Here is a 14,657-nt window from a genome sequence, read left to right as displayed (position 1 = left end):
ATTTTTATGCTAAACATATCGAGTCCATTTACAACTTCCACTTATGATTTTATGTTTAATATTGTATAATGTATTTAGTTTGTTAGAATGCAAGGTAGTGTTTCTTAAGTATTTTTATTTTGATAGGTTTTTTTTTTGGTAGTGAAAAACTTTAAGTTTGATTAGGTGTTGATTTGATGTTTGATGGTTTAATTCGAAAACTAAGTTAGTTTTCTTTAAGTGGGGGTGATTTTTTTTATAAATATGATAGTAATTAGAAAAAATTATACTCACTCTCTGAGGTTTACTAAAATGACACTGACACCATCTCTAATTTCTAAATATACACTAACATTACACACCGTTTAATTTTTAGTGTCATTTAAAAATTGTAGGTATAGATGACATTTATCTACACTTATTAGTAAAAATTTATGTTAGTATATGTTAACTCAATGAAGATTAGTGCATATTTTAAAATTTTAAATTAGAAGAGTATAATATCATTTTAACATATCTCATGGAAGGTGATTCTAATTTTCCCTAATAATTATTGTTCTCATAAGGAACTCGAAGAGGATCCTCTCTCGTATTTTAGTCAATAATTGATTTGTGGTTTGATTAAAAAAAGTTGATTTAGACCTCTACGAAGTCTGATAGTTGTCTATTGTTTCTTTTATTAGATTTGATTTTTAGTCTTTTTCTATTCAATCTTAAGAGGATTGTTCGGTGCTCTTGAATGAATTTTGTAATTTTTTATTTATTTTGTTATGTGTTGTTGATTTACTTTTGTTTTACATTTTGGCAAAAAAAAATTCGAATTTATATTGATAATTATCTATTAAGAAAACTTACTTTAGAATTAGAGAAACTATTAATTAAATTTTTGAAACTTTAAAAGTAATCGAACGGTGAATAAATGAAATTGATAGTAGTCGTTGGCTTATTAATGAGCAAGGGGAATTTTGGTGGGTCCAGAATCCGTATGTTGTCTAGCATGCATTTTGCGCCATTCCTCTTGTTGACCATGCTTTGTATTATGGTATGCACTAACCATACTCTCATGCATTTTTCTATTCTCTATACTTTTCTATCTAGAAAAGTTTTCTTTCTTTATCTTAAATTTCCCTAGATCCTTTTATAGCTTAACTTTGGTTGAAGTCCTGGCGTAACATGCTTTCAAATATAAGGATTTCAACTTAATACATTGTTTATTCTTTAATCAAATTAACTTACAACCCAACATTATTGTAAAATTGTATTCTCCGATCTTGAATTGAACTTGCATCTTGATTGATATCAAAAGATTTATATAGCATAGCTACTCTACTATACAATCTCTTAGATGGACCAAATGGTCCAATTCCTCCATTTAATCAGAGCATATATTCCAACGTTTGCAAGCCCTATATTTGTATCTACATGCTAGTATAGTATGGCCCCTAAAAAATAGCATATTCATACATACCTTAAGGAAACTAGCTATTTAAACTGTTTAAAATATAGTTAAATAAGTATAATTTATTTTTGTTACTTAATCCACAGTTTGAAATCACTTTTGGATTCGGTTGTATCCTCTTTTGATAGTTCAAGTTGAAGACATGTCTCATTAGTCTACATTGTTCCACGTGTAGTCTCTTTCAACAACTAGGGTCCAAAAGTGCTTAACAATGTGTGCTCAACTTTTACCACCAAAAGTTCCATATCTCATCTTTTTGTCGACTCAAAAGAGTTTAAACTAAACCACACCTCTTTCTTGAATTCCGCAGCAGTATCATTAATTCTGTCAAGTTTCTCGAAATCATCATCCAACCAAAGCCATTCTAATTATGTTCCTAAAAAAATTGTTCCTGTTTGCCAATAGCATCGATCCACCACACCTTCTACAACCAATGATTTTGTACCATTTCTCTTAACAATAATTGCTAAATTTGATGATAATCTATCATGGTGAATTAGCACAAAGGTACTGTCTGTCAAATGTCAATTCGGTTAATTAATTGAAACTTCATTACTCCATAAAGCAATGAGCATTTTTGTGCTAAGAAAAGGTATTGTGGGAAGTGACCTCATCCCGTCCTTTTCAGTCGGCTTATGACTGTGCAGCTCAACCAATGACTTCAGTGAAAACAAAGTTAAGAACCAAAAAAAGTGCTCAACAAGATAACACAAAGTAGTACACTCCTGTTATGAACACATGGTAACTAGATCTTGGTCGGAAAGTTTTTTGTTTATGGGCCAAGCAAGCAGGAGCGTAGAAAATATACACAGAGTTAGTGAGGTAAAAAAGATGATGAACAAGGATAAGCAATTAGTGCAAAGGTTGACTCTAACAATGTTCCTTTTTAAAGAACAATGATAGCTATTATGGCACGCAAACTATGAAGCTTTGATGAGTTTCTCATGCAAGGATAACTAAAGAAAGATAATGAAGTCCAAACATAGATTTAGATGTTAGAAAAACTAGGGCTAAAAATGTTTTTTTTTCTCTTTTAAGTTGTTCTTTTTAACCTGAAAAAAGGACATGGATTATTTTATGTTTTATTATGTGTGTGATTATGGATTTAGATTTTTGACTTAGTGGTTAATTTTAAAGTTCTATTAGATGAAAATCATTCTTTAATTTTATATTTATTAATTTTTTATAAATAAATTGTTTCTCTACATTAATATTAGAGTGCTATTTTCCTAATCAGTGCATAGTAATTTTTTTTCTCGCACCAATTTTTAACTAGTTATAAGTATAACAATTGTATTGTTTAAAATGGAAATAAATTTTATTTGATGGAGCCTAAATGGTTGACGGCTTGCATTACAATGGATATTGGGCTCTCCTCATAGCTTATAAGTTATATATGACCCATTAATAGGCCAAATTTATGAAATATAGCATCGCCAACAAGAAAATTTTAACTCACACCTTATACTTATATTTTAGAGGATTAATCTTTAAATTTCATGGAGTGTTTCTTCGTGAAAAGTCACAAATGTCTCTATTTGGAGATGTATATTCTGATGCACTTTTTCTTTCATATCCATCAGAGCAAATTGATGAATTACTTTTATTTTGGCAAAATTTAATTCGGAGATGCAGCTCCATATCAACATTAAGGTGAGTTCTAAGATGTTCGTAAAAATTCTTAATTCAAAATTCAGAGAATTTTATGGGGATGCATCTTCGAACACGTGTATTTCATATAATCGCGCCAGACTTTTCCCTCTTCCTTCTTCATTTTTTGCAGAGTCACTAAAAAAATCTCACTTGAGCTTTTATGCTGCAAAGTCATTTCCAAACCTTATTTGAGCAAGTTTCTTCAAGTTCACTCACTTCATTCGACTTCGTTTGCTGCAAAGTCACTGACTTTATTCAAGTTTCTCATCCACAACTCTAATTTGGTAAGTTTCTCATCTCATTTCTTTTTTTTAAGATCTGAATGATGTTTTAGGTAACATAGGTTGTTTAATATGCATTATATAGTAGTACATTCGAAATGGGTAACTGCTATAGACATGCATTCACATTTGGTTGGAGTTTAAGGCATCAATGGGGTTTCTGCCATTTCTGAATATCGCGAGTTTATCCGGAGACGCATCTCTGGATTTTGTCTATCTATTTTCGAAGATGCATCTTCGAACTTGACCTGGGTGCATTTTGGTTTCATTTTGATGTGATTTTCTGGTTTTATTACAACTGTAATGGCTGAAAACAACTAGTATAGAATTAGGTTCAACCGTGTGTCCCAACACGTGCCTGTACGACCACTACGCCAAATAAGGGAAAAGAGGGCGCTTTTTTTGGCCTATAACAGCGCTTTAAAGCGCCCTCTAATCTGGCGCTGGCATAGGTAAAGACAGCGCTTTTTTTCCTGGTGAAAGCGCTCTCTAAAGTGGCTCTTTAAGCCCTTTAAGGGCCACTTTAGAGGGCGCTTTTTAAAGAAAGCGCCCTCTAAAGTGGAAACTTTTAAGGGTTTAGAGGACGCTTTTACTGGAAAGCGCCCTCTAAAGTGGAAACTTTTAAGGGTTTAGAGGGCGCTTTTACTGGAAAGCGCCCTCTAAAGTGGAAATTTAAAGGGTTTAGAGGGCGCTTATTTTGGAAAGCGCCCTCTAAAGTGGGTGGTTATTTAAATTTTTTTTTTAAAAAGCGCTATATTTTTTTATTTATTTTAGACAACCTGTATATTGAAGCAGTACACCTAAAACTGTATATTCTTATCATTTTTCAACACACAAAATATTATAAAATAACAATGGGAATGACCAAAGCAAAAACATCAAAATATATTCTTATCATTTTTCAACACACAAAATATAAAACAATTCGAGGTATATGTTTTAAATCATAAACTAATGATTGAATATCTATTTTAGACAGTTTGCATCAGTGATTTACAGTACAAATTCATCTGGCATTGAAGTTTCTGCAGTACTTGTTAAATGATAATTCATCTAGAAGTACAAAATATACAGAAAAAATTTTTATGATAGTTGAAATTTAGAAGTTTCAAGTCTTAAAATCAAACTATAAGTGGAGGCATTTCAATTCAAGAACATTTCTCTCTTTCACAAGCCCCATGCATCGACTGAACTCATTTGCAAGCTCCACTAACCTATACTTATCTTTCCCCACTTTCTTGTTAGAGTTGTAGTAACCAAGCCATGCCTGATATGCTGCTTCTTTATTTTTCATCTCCACATTGGATAGAGCCCTTTCCACCTGTTAACAATTTAAAATGTAAGTGCATCGTTGGAATCACAGTGAGTTTAATGAACTCGAGGTGGCATTGTAATTTTGCTAAAGCTTTAAAATTTAGCTTTTGCCAAAATCATGATGACACACCGCGATCCTGCCAAACTCGTAGCTAATCGTTGCTCCACATATTGGTTTGTTTGTCTAAAAACTAGCTAAAGTATTAGAAGAAAATCAATAATTGTCTCCCTTGTATATCCAAGTATACCTTTTTCTTAGTGTCAGAATCAACTGAAGGGACCGGAGCTTTCCCAATAGGTAAATCTTTTGCAGTAGCTAAAAAGAACTCTTCCCAAGGAGCTAGTAGCAGTATGCCCTGCCCTTCTTTTCCTCTTCGCCCCGTTCTACCTAGTCGATGTATATATTGTTCTCTATCAGCCGGTAGACCAACCTGTTCATTGTAGAAATGGAAGAAACATGACAATTTGAAATCAATAAAAGCGTTAAATAATTTGGCAAATCATAATAAAAAAGGCTTGCACTTTTAGCAAATGTATGTATTGAGTGTCCTTACGAGTATGCGTTAAACATGACAGAAATTCATATGGACACGAGCATGCTGGTAATATAGTCACAAGTGAAACAAGGAAGGAGATCCAAATATACCTGTACAACAAGAGTAACATCTGGATAATCAACTCCACGTGCAGATACATCTGAAGTAACCAAGATGAGACCCTTTGACTTCCGGAATTCATCAGAATACTCAATAAATGTATGAACCAAGAAAAATGAAACCAAAAATGAACAATAGCGAACGTCAGAAGAGAAACCAAGTAATATGAAGATTAGAAAAATACCTATGGTGTCAAAATCGAACAGCTAACAACGAATTAATAGAATGAGGAAACGTTGTAGATCTAACAGAGGTGGAAGGAGAACGCCTTAGAAGTAGCGAAAATCGTAGCAGTGAGAACCCTAACGTGAAAAAGAACGAAAATAACAGAGAGTGAAATAACAAAACGCGCAGTATGTTATAATTTTAATGTTTACTAAAGGGGACCTTAGAGGGCGCTTGTGGAAAAAAAGCGCCCTCTAAAGGGGGCCTAAGAGGGCGCTTATGAAAGCGCTCTCTAAGGCTTTCCAAAAGCGCTTTATAAACTGGAAATGCACATGGACTTATAGAGCGCTTTTTTAAAAGCGCCCTCTAAGGGTAACCTTAGAGGGCGCTTTCTAAAAAGCGCCCTGTATTGTTGTCCCTCTATCTCCTCCTTATTTTTTCGTTTCACCTTAGAGGGCGCTTTATTACAAAAGCGCCCTCTAAAGTGCGTTGTCTATTCCAGTTGTTCGCTCCTTATTTTTTCGCTTCACTTTAGAGTGCGCTTTTGTAATAAAGCGCCCTCTAAGGTGCGCTGTCTATTCCAGTTTTTGGCGTAGTGGACGTGAATAGTCAGGGACAGGGCTACGAGTCGATGCTACCTCCTTTGATGGTTCAGAAGGCCAAGGTTCACAACTATATGCTTCTACTTCCCGAAGTCCTCTGTCTCAGGAATCTACTTCACGGGAAGCCCCTGAAGCTTATGAATCCAATCATGATGAACTTGTTGTTGATGTTGATGCCCTTGTAAATAGTTATTCAGGAGGCCCATTTGACACCTCCTTACTTCATCTCTATGAAGACCATGCTGATAGGCATGTCCGGAAAGGAGAGGTATATTTATTTACTTTTACATTACATTTGTTTTATAGTAAATTAATCACGATTGATGGTGATATTTTTTTTACAAGAGCGTCCATGTTTAGAATTTGTAAACAATAGAAGGAAGATTTTGGATTTGGAACAACCCGAAGATAAATGGTTCAGAAATACTATCCATTACTCTAGGTTTGCCAATTTATGTGTTTCTGCGTAAAGGACCATAAATCATGACATGCAGGTGGAATTTGCAGAGAGATGACATTCAAAGACGTCATATTTCCACCTTTCTCTAAGCGAGATGACCATCATCTTAGATGACGTCTCATGCCTACTACATATTTTCATTAGAGGAAAATTATTGTACCACAAAAGGCTTAATTGAGAGGAAGCCATCGAGATGTTGGCTATGTATTTGGGAGCTGACCCAACTGAGAACACAAATGAGGTAGCTGACAGGAAGCTACACGCTGCTTACGATAATTTATTGTTACTAATATTTTCATAAGTCTTTTGTTACACTTGTTACTAATATTCTATCTGAACCATTTTCATGGATGAATCATCTCCTACTTTCCATCTCATACTTTCCTCACATTTCCTAGTGGGAACATGTGCTGGACTACACTGAGGATTGGTCATGTGCTTCCACCTTTTCTACACTCAGAGGAAATCGTACGGTCGAGCCCTTTCAGTGTATTTTGATTGTCATGTAGCATATGAGATTTCCTTCTGCCCATACGAGGTTCACTTTCAGACGCGTTAGTTGGACGTCATTTCGTTATATGGATGACTGACTTTTGGGCCAGGTCTGATGTATGTGTATTTTCCCTAGCATGTGATCCAACGGTTTGGGTATTTATGGGTTACTCCGAGACACCCCTCAGTATCTATTCCTCTCACCGTCCACCGCAAAGATTTTGATGTAATACTTGAGGATCTTGAGAGTCATTTGGTACTAGAGGACTATCATAGGTACCAACTCTTGTACAATGGGCTTATGTAGATGACTACATCGCATGATTTTATAAAATGTCACATCCTATCATGATACCAAACGCTACTAGAATATCACATAGGTAATTTAATCAAGAGGTACTGAAGGCTATGGATGACCACGCCCAGAACGTACGCAATGTTTGTCGGCGTAATGTGGATATGGCGAGATCGTGCATAGAGGCATGACTTTTTAAGGAAGGAAGTCCCGATTGGCCCTCTTAAAAGGCATTATTGACGAGGCACATAATGCCTTGCAGTACAGGCAGAGAAGTTTAGGGGTTAGACATACAAAGTAGTTTTGTTTGGTTGTATTATTTTTTGTAGTTTTGGAATAAGTTATATATATTTTTTTAATTTACTTTAAATAATGTATGAATTTTTTTAATGAATATGTAGTATGTTTATATCAATTAATGTATGTGTTTTCTAATTTATGGCCTAAAATTATCTAAAATATAAGTTTGCCTAAAACAATGTCAAAGTTAGGACAATGTGGTTGTCTAGAAAACATTCAGGGGAATTTTGGAGATGCATCTTTGGAATATCCCCTATTTTGTGCAATAAATGTGCATCCAATAGTTTCAAATTAATTCAGGGGGTTTACAGAGATGTATTTCCATATCCACTCCATATAATTTACGGAGATGCATCTTCAGACCATATTTTGGAAAAACGAGGTATGTAACTGAATTATGAGGGCTAGTGTGATTTTATATGCATCTGGAGATGCAAATTTGGAAACCAATAAAAGCATTTTTTAATTTTCAGAGGTGTGGGATGCACACCATGGAGTGGGATGGGTATTCCTCATATTTTATCCCTATAAAATATTTAAAAATGTTCACTTTATCTTTTTTACAACATCACTATTTACCATTTAGTTTTTCATCCATTCATTTAACCTTTTTGAATTTGGTTGAAGTACACTTATACAACAATTTTTTTAATATGCTATAGTAATATGATATACAAAATTTATTGGATAACTTCATAACAAATGTGATGGAACGTTTTATCTTCACCAAATAACTTCTTTTTGAGTTTTTTGGATTATTCATCAGAAATCTTGCATTGAAGTTATCCGGTATGTAAATTATTTCACTGGAAAACATATATATAAGTTATCTGGTATGTAAATTTTCATTTGAAATCCTATATACAAGTTATCTGAATGTTACTTTTAATCATCATATCACTTACATTTAAGTAATCTAGTATGTATTTTTATTTTTATTTTGAATTTTTTTTATTAATTTTTTTTATAGATGTGGATATTCCTCTACTGTGCATAAAATCAAACATGGTTAGACATCATTGATGCCTTCTCAACTACGCAAGAATTTGATACACGAGATCTTGTAATAATATAGGCTAGGGAAGTTGGAGTTAGACATAAAGTGATTTTCATCATTGCATGATCAGATACCGAGACAAGAAAGAGGAGGAGAAGTAACAAATTAATATTAGGTTGTGATGGAGGTGACTAGTACAAGGAAGATGATAGTGTAATACAAAAATACTACTAAAAATGTGATTGTCCATTCAAAATAAGATCAACACCGTTTAAAGATGGTTCAAGATGGAAGATTGACGTAAAATCTAAACTTCAAAATCACGATTTACCTAGTATATTGGAAGGTCGTGCGTTCGTGGACTACCTATGTGCAGATGAGCGGAAATATATTGTTGATTTAATGAAGCGTCATGTTTCATCCAGACACGTACTTCTGTTGTTGCAAAAGAGAGATCTTAAGAATGTCACTCGAGTCATGCAAATATATAAACATAAGAATATACATCAATGAATAGGCTAGAGGTCTTAGAATTGAAATATAACAATTTTTAAGTTAATAAAAGATGCAGATTATGTTTATTGGAGTAGATGACTTAGATTTTGTGATATTCTTTAGGGCCCACACTACTATGAGAAAGGGCATTCACCTCGGCTGGAAAGGATATTCTATCTTAGTTTGGTGGTCGAGGTAACGTAGGGTGTTATAGAAAGTGTGTCATTTTCCCTCGGGTCATTGGCCAATGTGAAAAATTGGAAAACGTGTCACTTTTCCCCTATGATGGGACTATTAATCGAGGAAAAATCACCTGAAAATATGTCATTTTCCCCTCGGTTAGGACTGTTAACCAATGGGAAATATCTACATGATGCAATTTTAATTTTACAAAAACCATCTTATTTACCTTGTTCTGAACCATAAATTTAACAACATAGAGTAAAATAACATCTCACATAACCTTTCAAATTGATTTAGAAAGTAATAATCTAAAAAATTAAGTTAGATTTGAAAAACAACTTACATTAATAAGTTCTTTTCGAGCTTCATGTAACTCATCATTCATCTATGGCTTTTTAACATTTAGAATTTGGTTCAATGCTTCTAGTTCTTCAATCAACATTTCCTTATCTACTAGTTTAGTATGCAAAGCATCAAATTTGTTGAAAAATTATGAATTTTTCTCATCTTCATTTTAGATGCTTTTTAACATATTTAATTACGCTTTAAGTTGTTAAAGCTCAAATTCTAAGTTTTGATACACCACCGTAAAGAGCTTCTCACCGTCGTGGGGAAGTCCCTAACCTCCGTTATTTGTTATACACCTATAAAGACCTACGAGTCCCCCGCCCCTATAGGAGGAACACACCTGTAATTTTTTAGCATAACAATAATACATTTACAGAAGAATGTTATGCTAATCCTAATGCATGACAGTCGTGATCCTAAATTAGTGAGATTTAATATAAAGGTAAATAAATATACAATCAAACTATCAAGGAAAAGTAAATATACACACATTAAATTAACAATTATATAGAAGATATTTACTAATAGTCCCTCTCAAGTTGGTGAGTGAATGTCGTGAAGTACCAACTTGTTGCGCAATGTCACAAATTGATCGTTTCCGAAAGCTTTAGAGAACACATTTGCTAGCTAGAATTATGGCAGCACATAAGAATGACTAATTATACTAGCTTGTAGTTTTTCTCGTACTTATGACAATTTATTTCAATATGTTTTATGCGCTCATGAAAAACAGAATTTTCCGTAATGTGTATAGTTGTTTGGTTGTCACAAAATAGTGGTGTTGGTGTAGCCTGTGGGACTTTTAAATCTTGTAATATGAAGTGTAGCCAAGTTATCTTCATACATGTAATATCCATAACTCGATATTCATATTTTGCTGATGATCTAGAGACAATAACTTGATTCTTAGATTTTCATGAGATGGGGGAATGTCCAAGGAAAATGAAAAATCTTGTAATAGATATTATAGTGGCTAGAGGTGTGCATAGATCATGAACCAAACCAAATTGAACCATATATATGGTTCGGTTTGGTTCTTAAAACCATTTTCATAAAACCAATTTATTTTTTAGAAATCGATTTGTAAGTGAATCGGTTCGGTTTTAAACCGGTTTTTCAAAAAAAAAATAGTTTAAAAAAAACAGTTTTAAATCAATTTCTTTAAAACCAATTTTTTATTTTCTTAAAAAAATCAATTTCAAAACCAATTTTATAAAAAAAAATTGTTTTAAAAAAATCAATTTTATATCGAAAATAATTTTATTCTCTTTTAACTTACTTTTTTATTTTCACTAATTAAAAAAACTATTTTATATAAAAAAAAATAAAAATTACTTTAAATTTGACTTTTATAATCACCACAAATAATATCTCGATTAAAAACAATCTCAAAGTATGATGTGTTACATAAAAACGGTCATAAAATAAAATAATTATGAATCATATCTCTATAAATCATAATTGTTCATAAAATAAATAACTCATCAAAAAAATTGTTCAAATTTTTAAAATCTCTCATAATTGTTCATAAACAAATTTTATGAGGTTTTAAAATATTTTTTCTTTTAAAATTTAAAAAACATAAAAAAAAAAATTTTTTAGAAAAAAAATAACAAATATTCAGAAAAAATTAAAAAAAATATATAAAAAAAATTGAAAATAATATAATTATATTATGAAAAAAATATTTTAAAAAATCTATTTTTTTACTGAAAAAAATAATAATTTTATTTGAAAGAAAATATCAAATATAATTTTTTCGAAAAAAAAAATCCAAATATAATATTTTTGGTGAAAAGAAAAAAAAATCTGATTTTTATTTTTAAAATAAAATTTTTAAAATATTTAAAATATAAAATTGATTTATAATGTGATAAAACATAAAAACATACAAAAATAAAAATTTAACACAGTAAAATTTGGATAACCAACAACAAAACTAAATTTTTATAATGGGTTACGGTTTATATTTGGATAACCAATAACAAAACCAAATTTTTATTTTAGTATTTGTTTTGGTTTTTTTAAAATGGATCAATTTAGATACCAATTTGGTTATAGATAACCGGTTTTTTTCAAACCCCTAATAGTGGCATGACAACCTCACCAATCTGAATCACAAAAGACCTTTAAGGAAAGGTCATTAGAGGTTGAAAATAACATGCCTTGTCTGTGTGTGCCTTTGATGTATCTAAGGACTCTTAATGCATCATCCCAATGTAGTTTTCTAGGTTCATGCATGAACTGAATTAATGTTTTAAAAGAGTAAAAAATGCCAAGTCTTGTGATAGTAAGGTAAATTATCCTACCAATGAGCTTTCTATATTTGGTTGGATCATTTTGCACTACTCTAGTTGTGGGAGTAAGTTTCAAATTTTTTTCCATCAGAAACTTGTCAGGGCGAGCACTTATGTCTAGGGAATACATTCTTTGAAACATGAAGATACCTTTCTTGGAATGAGAGAATCCAATGCCCAAAAAGTATTTCAAATCTCCAAGACATTTGATATGGAAGTGCTTAAGAAGAAACTCTTTAAGACGTTTTATTTATTAACGGTCATTTCCAGGAAGAAGTATGTCATCAACATAAATGAGAATTGATGTGAATGAAGTACCTTGAAGTTTGGTGAAGAGAGAGTAGTAAGCCTTTGATTATTGGTAACCGACTTTTCGATTGGCTTTAGTGAAATTAGAAAACCAGATTATTGATGCTTGTTTGAGTCCATAAAGTGACTTGGTAAATCGACATACAATGTTTTCCCCTGTCGGTGAAGAGCGAATGTAGGCTCCATGTACACTAACTCATGTAAATCACCATGAATCAAGGAGTTTTGTACATTTAACTGGTATATGAACTATTTCTGAGTAGTTGCAACGGTAAGAAGGTAGAGAAGAGTAGTAGCTTTGGCAATTTGGGGAAATGTTTCTTGATAGTCAACCCCTTCAATCTGAGTGTATCCCTTAGCAACAAGGCACGCCTTATAGCGTTGTATTGTACCATTAGATTTATACTTTATTTTGTATATCTATTTGCAATCAATGGGATTGTGACCAAGAGGAAGAGGTATAAGGCCACATGTGTTGTTTTGTTTCAATGCTTCCAGTTTTATATTCATTGCTTCTTGCCATTGTGGATCATGGACAGCTTGATCATATGGTTGAGGCTCTTTATGAGCTGTAGTGTTATCTAGAAAAGCACAATGTGTAAAATAAACGTGTGAATATGAAAGATAATGAGAAAGACGATACCGAGTACTTGACCTAGGCGTTGGCACCGAGGGAGATGTATTGACTTGTCCAAACATATGGTAGTATTTATGTCATATCGAGTGGTTCTTATCACTGAGGGATTCCCTAACTTGAGGAATAAGGTAAGTTGGTGGGTCATGAGTGTGGGAAGTGGTTGGTATTTATTCATTTGTAGGTGGTGGAAGAGGGGGATTCAGTTCAGTAAGTGGCGAAGTAGAATGTATATGGTTGTTTTTGAAAAGCTTGTTGGAGGATTTGTTTGAATGACTATGGACTGCAACATCATTGGAGAAATTCTATGTTATTTCAGAAGTCACTTGATGCTGTGTCTTTTCATGGATGACTAGAGAGTTGGCTTGTCGTACATTGGGTAATGGTGACATCATGCAGATGTTGTTGTGAACAGTACTATAAGAAACATTAAGGCACATGAGAAACTGCATCAGTCGATCTTCTTCCCTTTGCTCATCATGTGCCTTCATTTGGTTGCAAGTAGGAAGAGTGTGATATGACTCTAATTTATCTCAAAGGTCTTTGATTTTTGTAAAATAGGTTGAAGCTGACATAGTGCTTTAGGATAAGAAGGTCAATGACTTTTGAATCTCATATATTGCTGGTATATTCTTCTGTGGAAATTGATCTTTAAAATTATTCTAAATCTGATGGGAAGTCTTGGCATGAATGACTCCTTTGGCCAAATTTAGTTCTACATAATGTGTGAGCCATGAAAAAATCATGTTGTTGCATCGATAATGGTGCTTTGATGGGTTCATCGATAAAACCCAATTTGTTTTTGGCTATGAGAGCATGGACCATTGATCTGCTCCATGATAAGTAATTGGTATCATTCAATTTTATTGGAACAAGCTGGTTACCATGATGATCGGAAGGGTGAATGTAATATGGATTTGAAGAATCCATATTGGAGTTGTTATTGTTATTTGGTATTTGGTTTGATTTTGTTTGCTTCTTTAAGATATGAATTTTCCGTAGTGTTTCAGTTCCCAGATCGATCTCTCAAACCATCTTAAAACAATAATATAAAAATGAGATTTAGAAAATGAGAATGACAAAACAATTTAGTATAAAATTCTGTATATTATGTGTATTATTCCGTAAGTCTCTAAATCATTCATATATATATATATATATATATATATATATATATATATATATATATAAAAGAGTGCGGATCAATTTATTCTAAGAATTTTTTTTTAATTTATTTCAAATTATAATATTTGAATTGAATCTAATTTAATTATTAAATTAATTTTTTTTATTTAATTAACCATTAGATTAGATTCAATTCAAACACTTTGATTTGGACTAAACTAAACAAAATTTACAAAATATTATATATATATATATATATATATATATATATATATATATATATATATATATATATATATATATATATATATATATATATATATATATATATATATATATATATAAAAGAAATTAATGCTAAGGTAATAATGACCTACGTGATCTTAAATTAGTGGGATCTAATTGAAAGGTAAATAAATATAGAATCAAACTAACAAAAAAGGAAAAATAAATATAGACATATGCTTTAATAAAATAAAATAAATATGATAATTTTTTTAACTAACCATATTTTTTAATTCAAATTCTAAAATAACCTATTTTTCAAAATAATTATGGAAATAACCATCTTTCAATGACTTATGTGTCAGTTAAACTGACGCATCTATTTTCC

At 32.0% G+C, this 14,657-nt stretch overlaps 1 protein-coding gene across 1 annotated transcript; it reads right to left on the bottom strand.

Moving 5' to 3' along the window:
* Positions 1–4,498: 4,498 nt before the first annotated feature.
* On the bottom strand, positions 4,499–9,716 carry LOC127123625 (DEAD-box ATP-dependent RNA helicase 31). The gene is made up of 5 exons (XM_051053827.1): positions 9,675–9,716; positions 9,558–9,563; positions 5,333–5,410; positions 4,935–5,117; positions 4,499–4,693 (listed from the first exon to the last, which is right to left on the bottom strand). The coding sequence occupies exons 1-5, from the start codon at positions 9,714–9,716 to the stop codon at positions 4,499–4,501; spliced, it is 504 nt and encodes a 167-aa protein (XP_050909784.1).
* Between the last annotated feature and the right edge of the window lie 4,941 nt (positions 9,717–14,657).

The sequence above is a fragment of the Lathyrus oleraceus genome, chromosome 2 (assembly GCF_024323335.1).
Source record: "Lathyrus oleraceus cultivar Zhongwan6 chromosome 2, CAAS_Psat_ZW6_1.0, whole genome shotgun sequence".
Classification (NCBI taxonomy): Eukaryota; Viridiplantae; Streptophyta; class Magnoliopsida; order Fabales; family Fabaceae; genus Lathyrus; species Lathyrus oleraceus.
Note: the sequence above shows the minus strand (reverse complement) of the source record. Positions and strands in the feature narration are given on the sequence as shown.

What these genes read in the sequence shown, in the direction of transcription:
- LOC127123625 (XM_051053827.1), bottom strand. Translation starts at nt 9,716, where the DNA reads ATGAATGATGAGTTACATGAAGCTCGAAAAGAACTTATTAAT. An exon ending in ATGTTACTCTTGTTGTACAG is followed by an intron (nt 5,118 to 5,332) that starts GTATATTTGGAT and finishes TACAATGAACAG; the next exon opens with GTTGGTCTACCGGCTGATAG. An exon ending in ATTCTGACACTAAGAAAAAG is followed by an intron (nt 4,694 to 4,934) that starts GTATACTTGGAT and finishes AATTGTTAACAG; the next exon opens with GTGGAAAGGGCTCTATCCAA.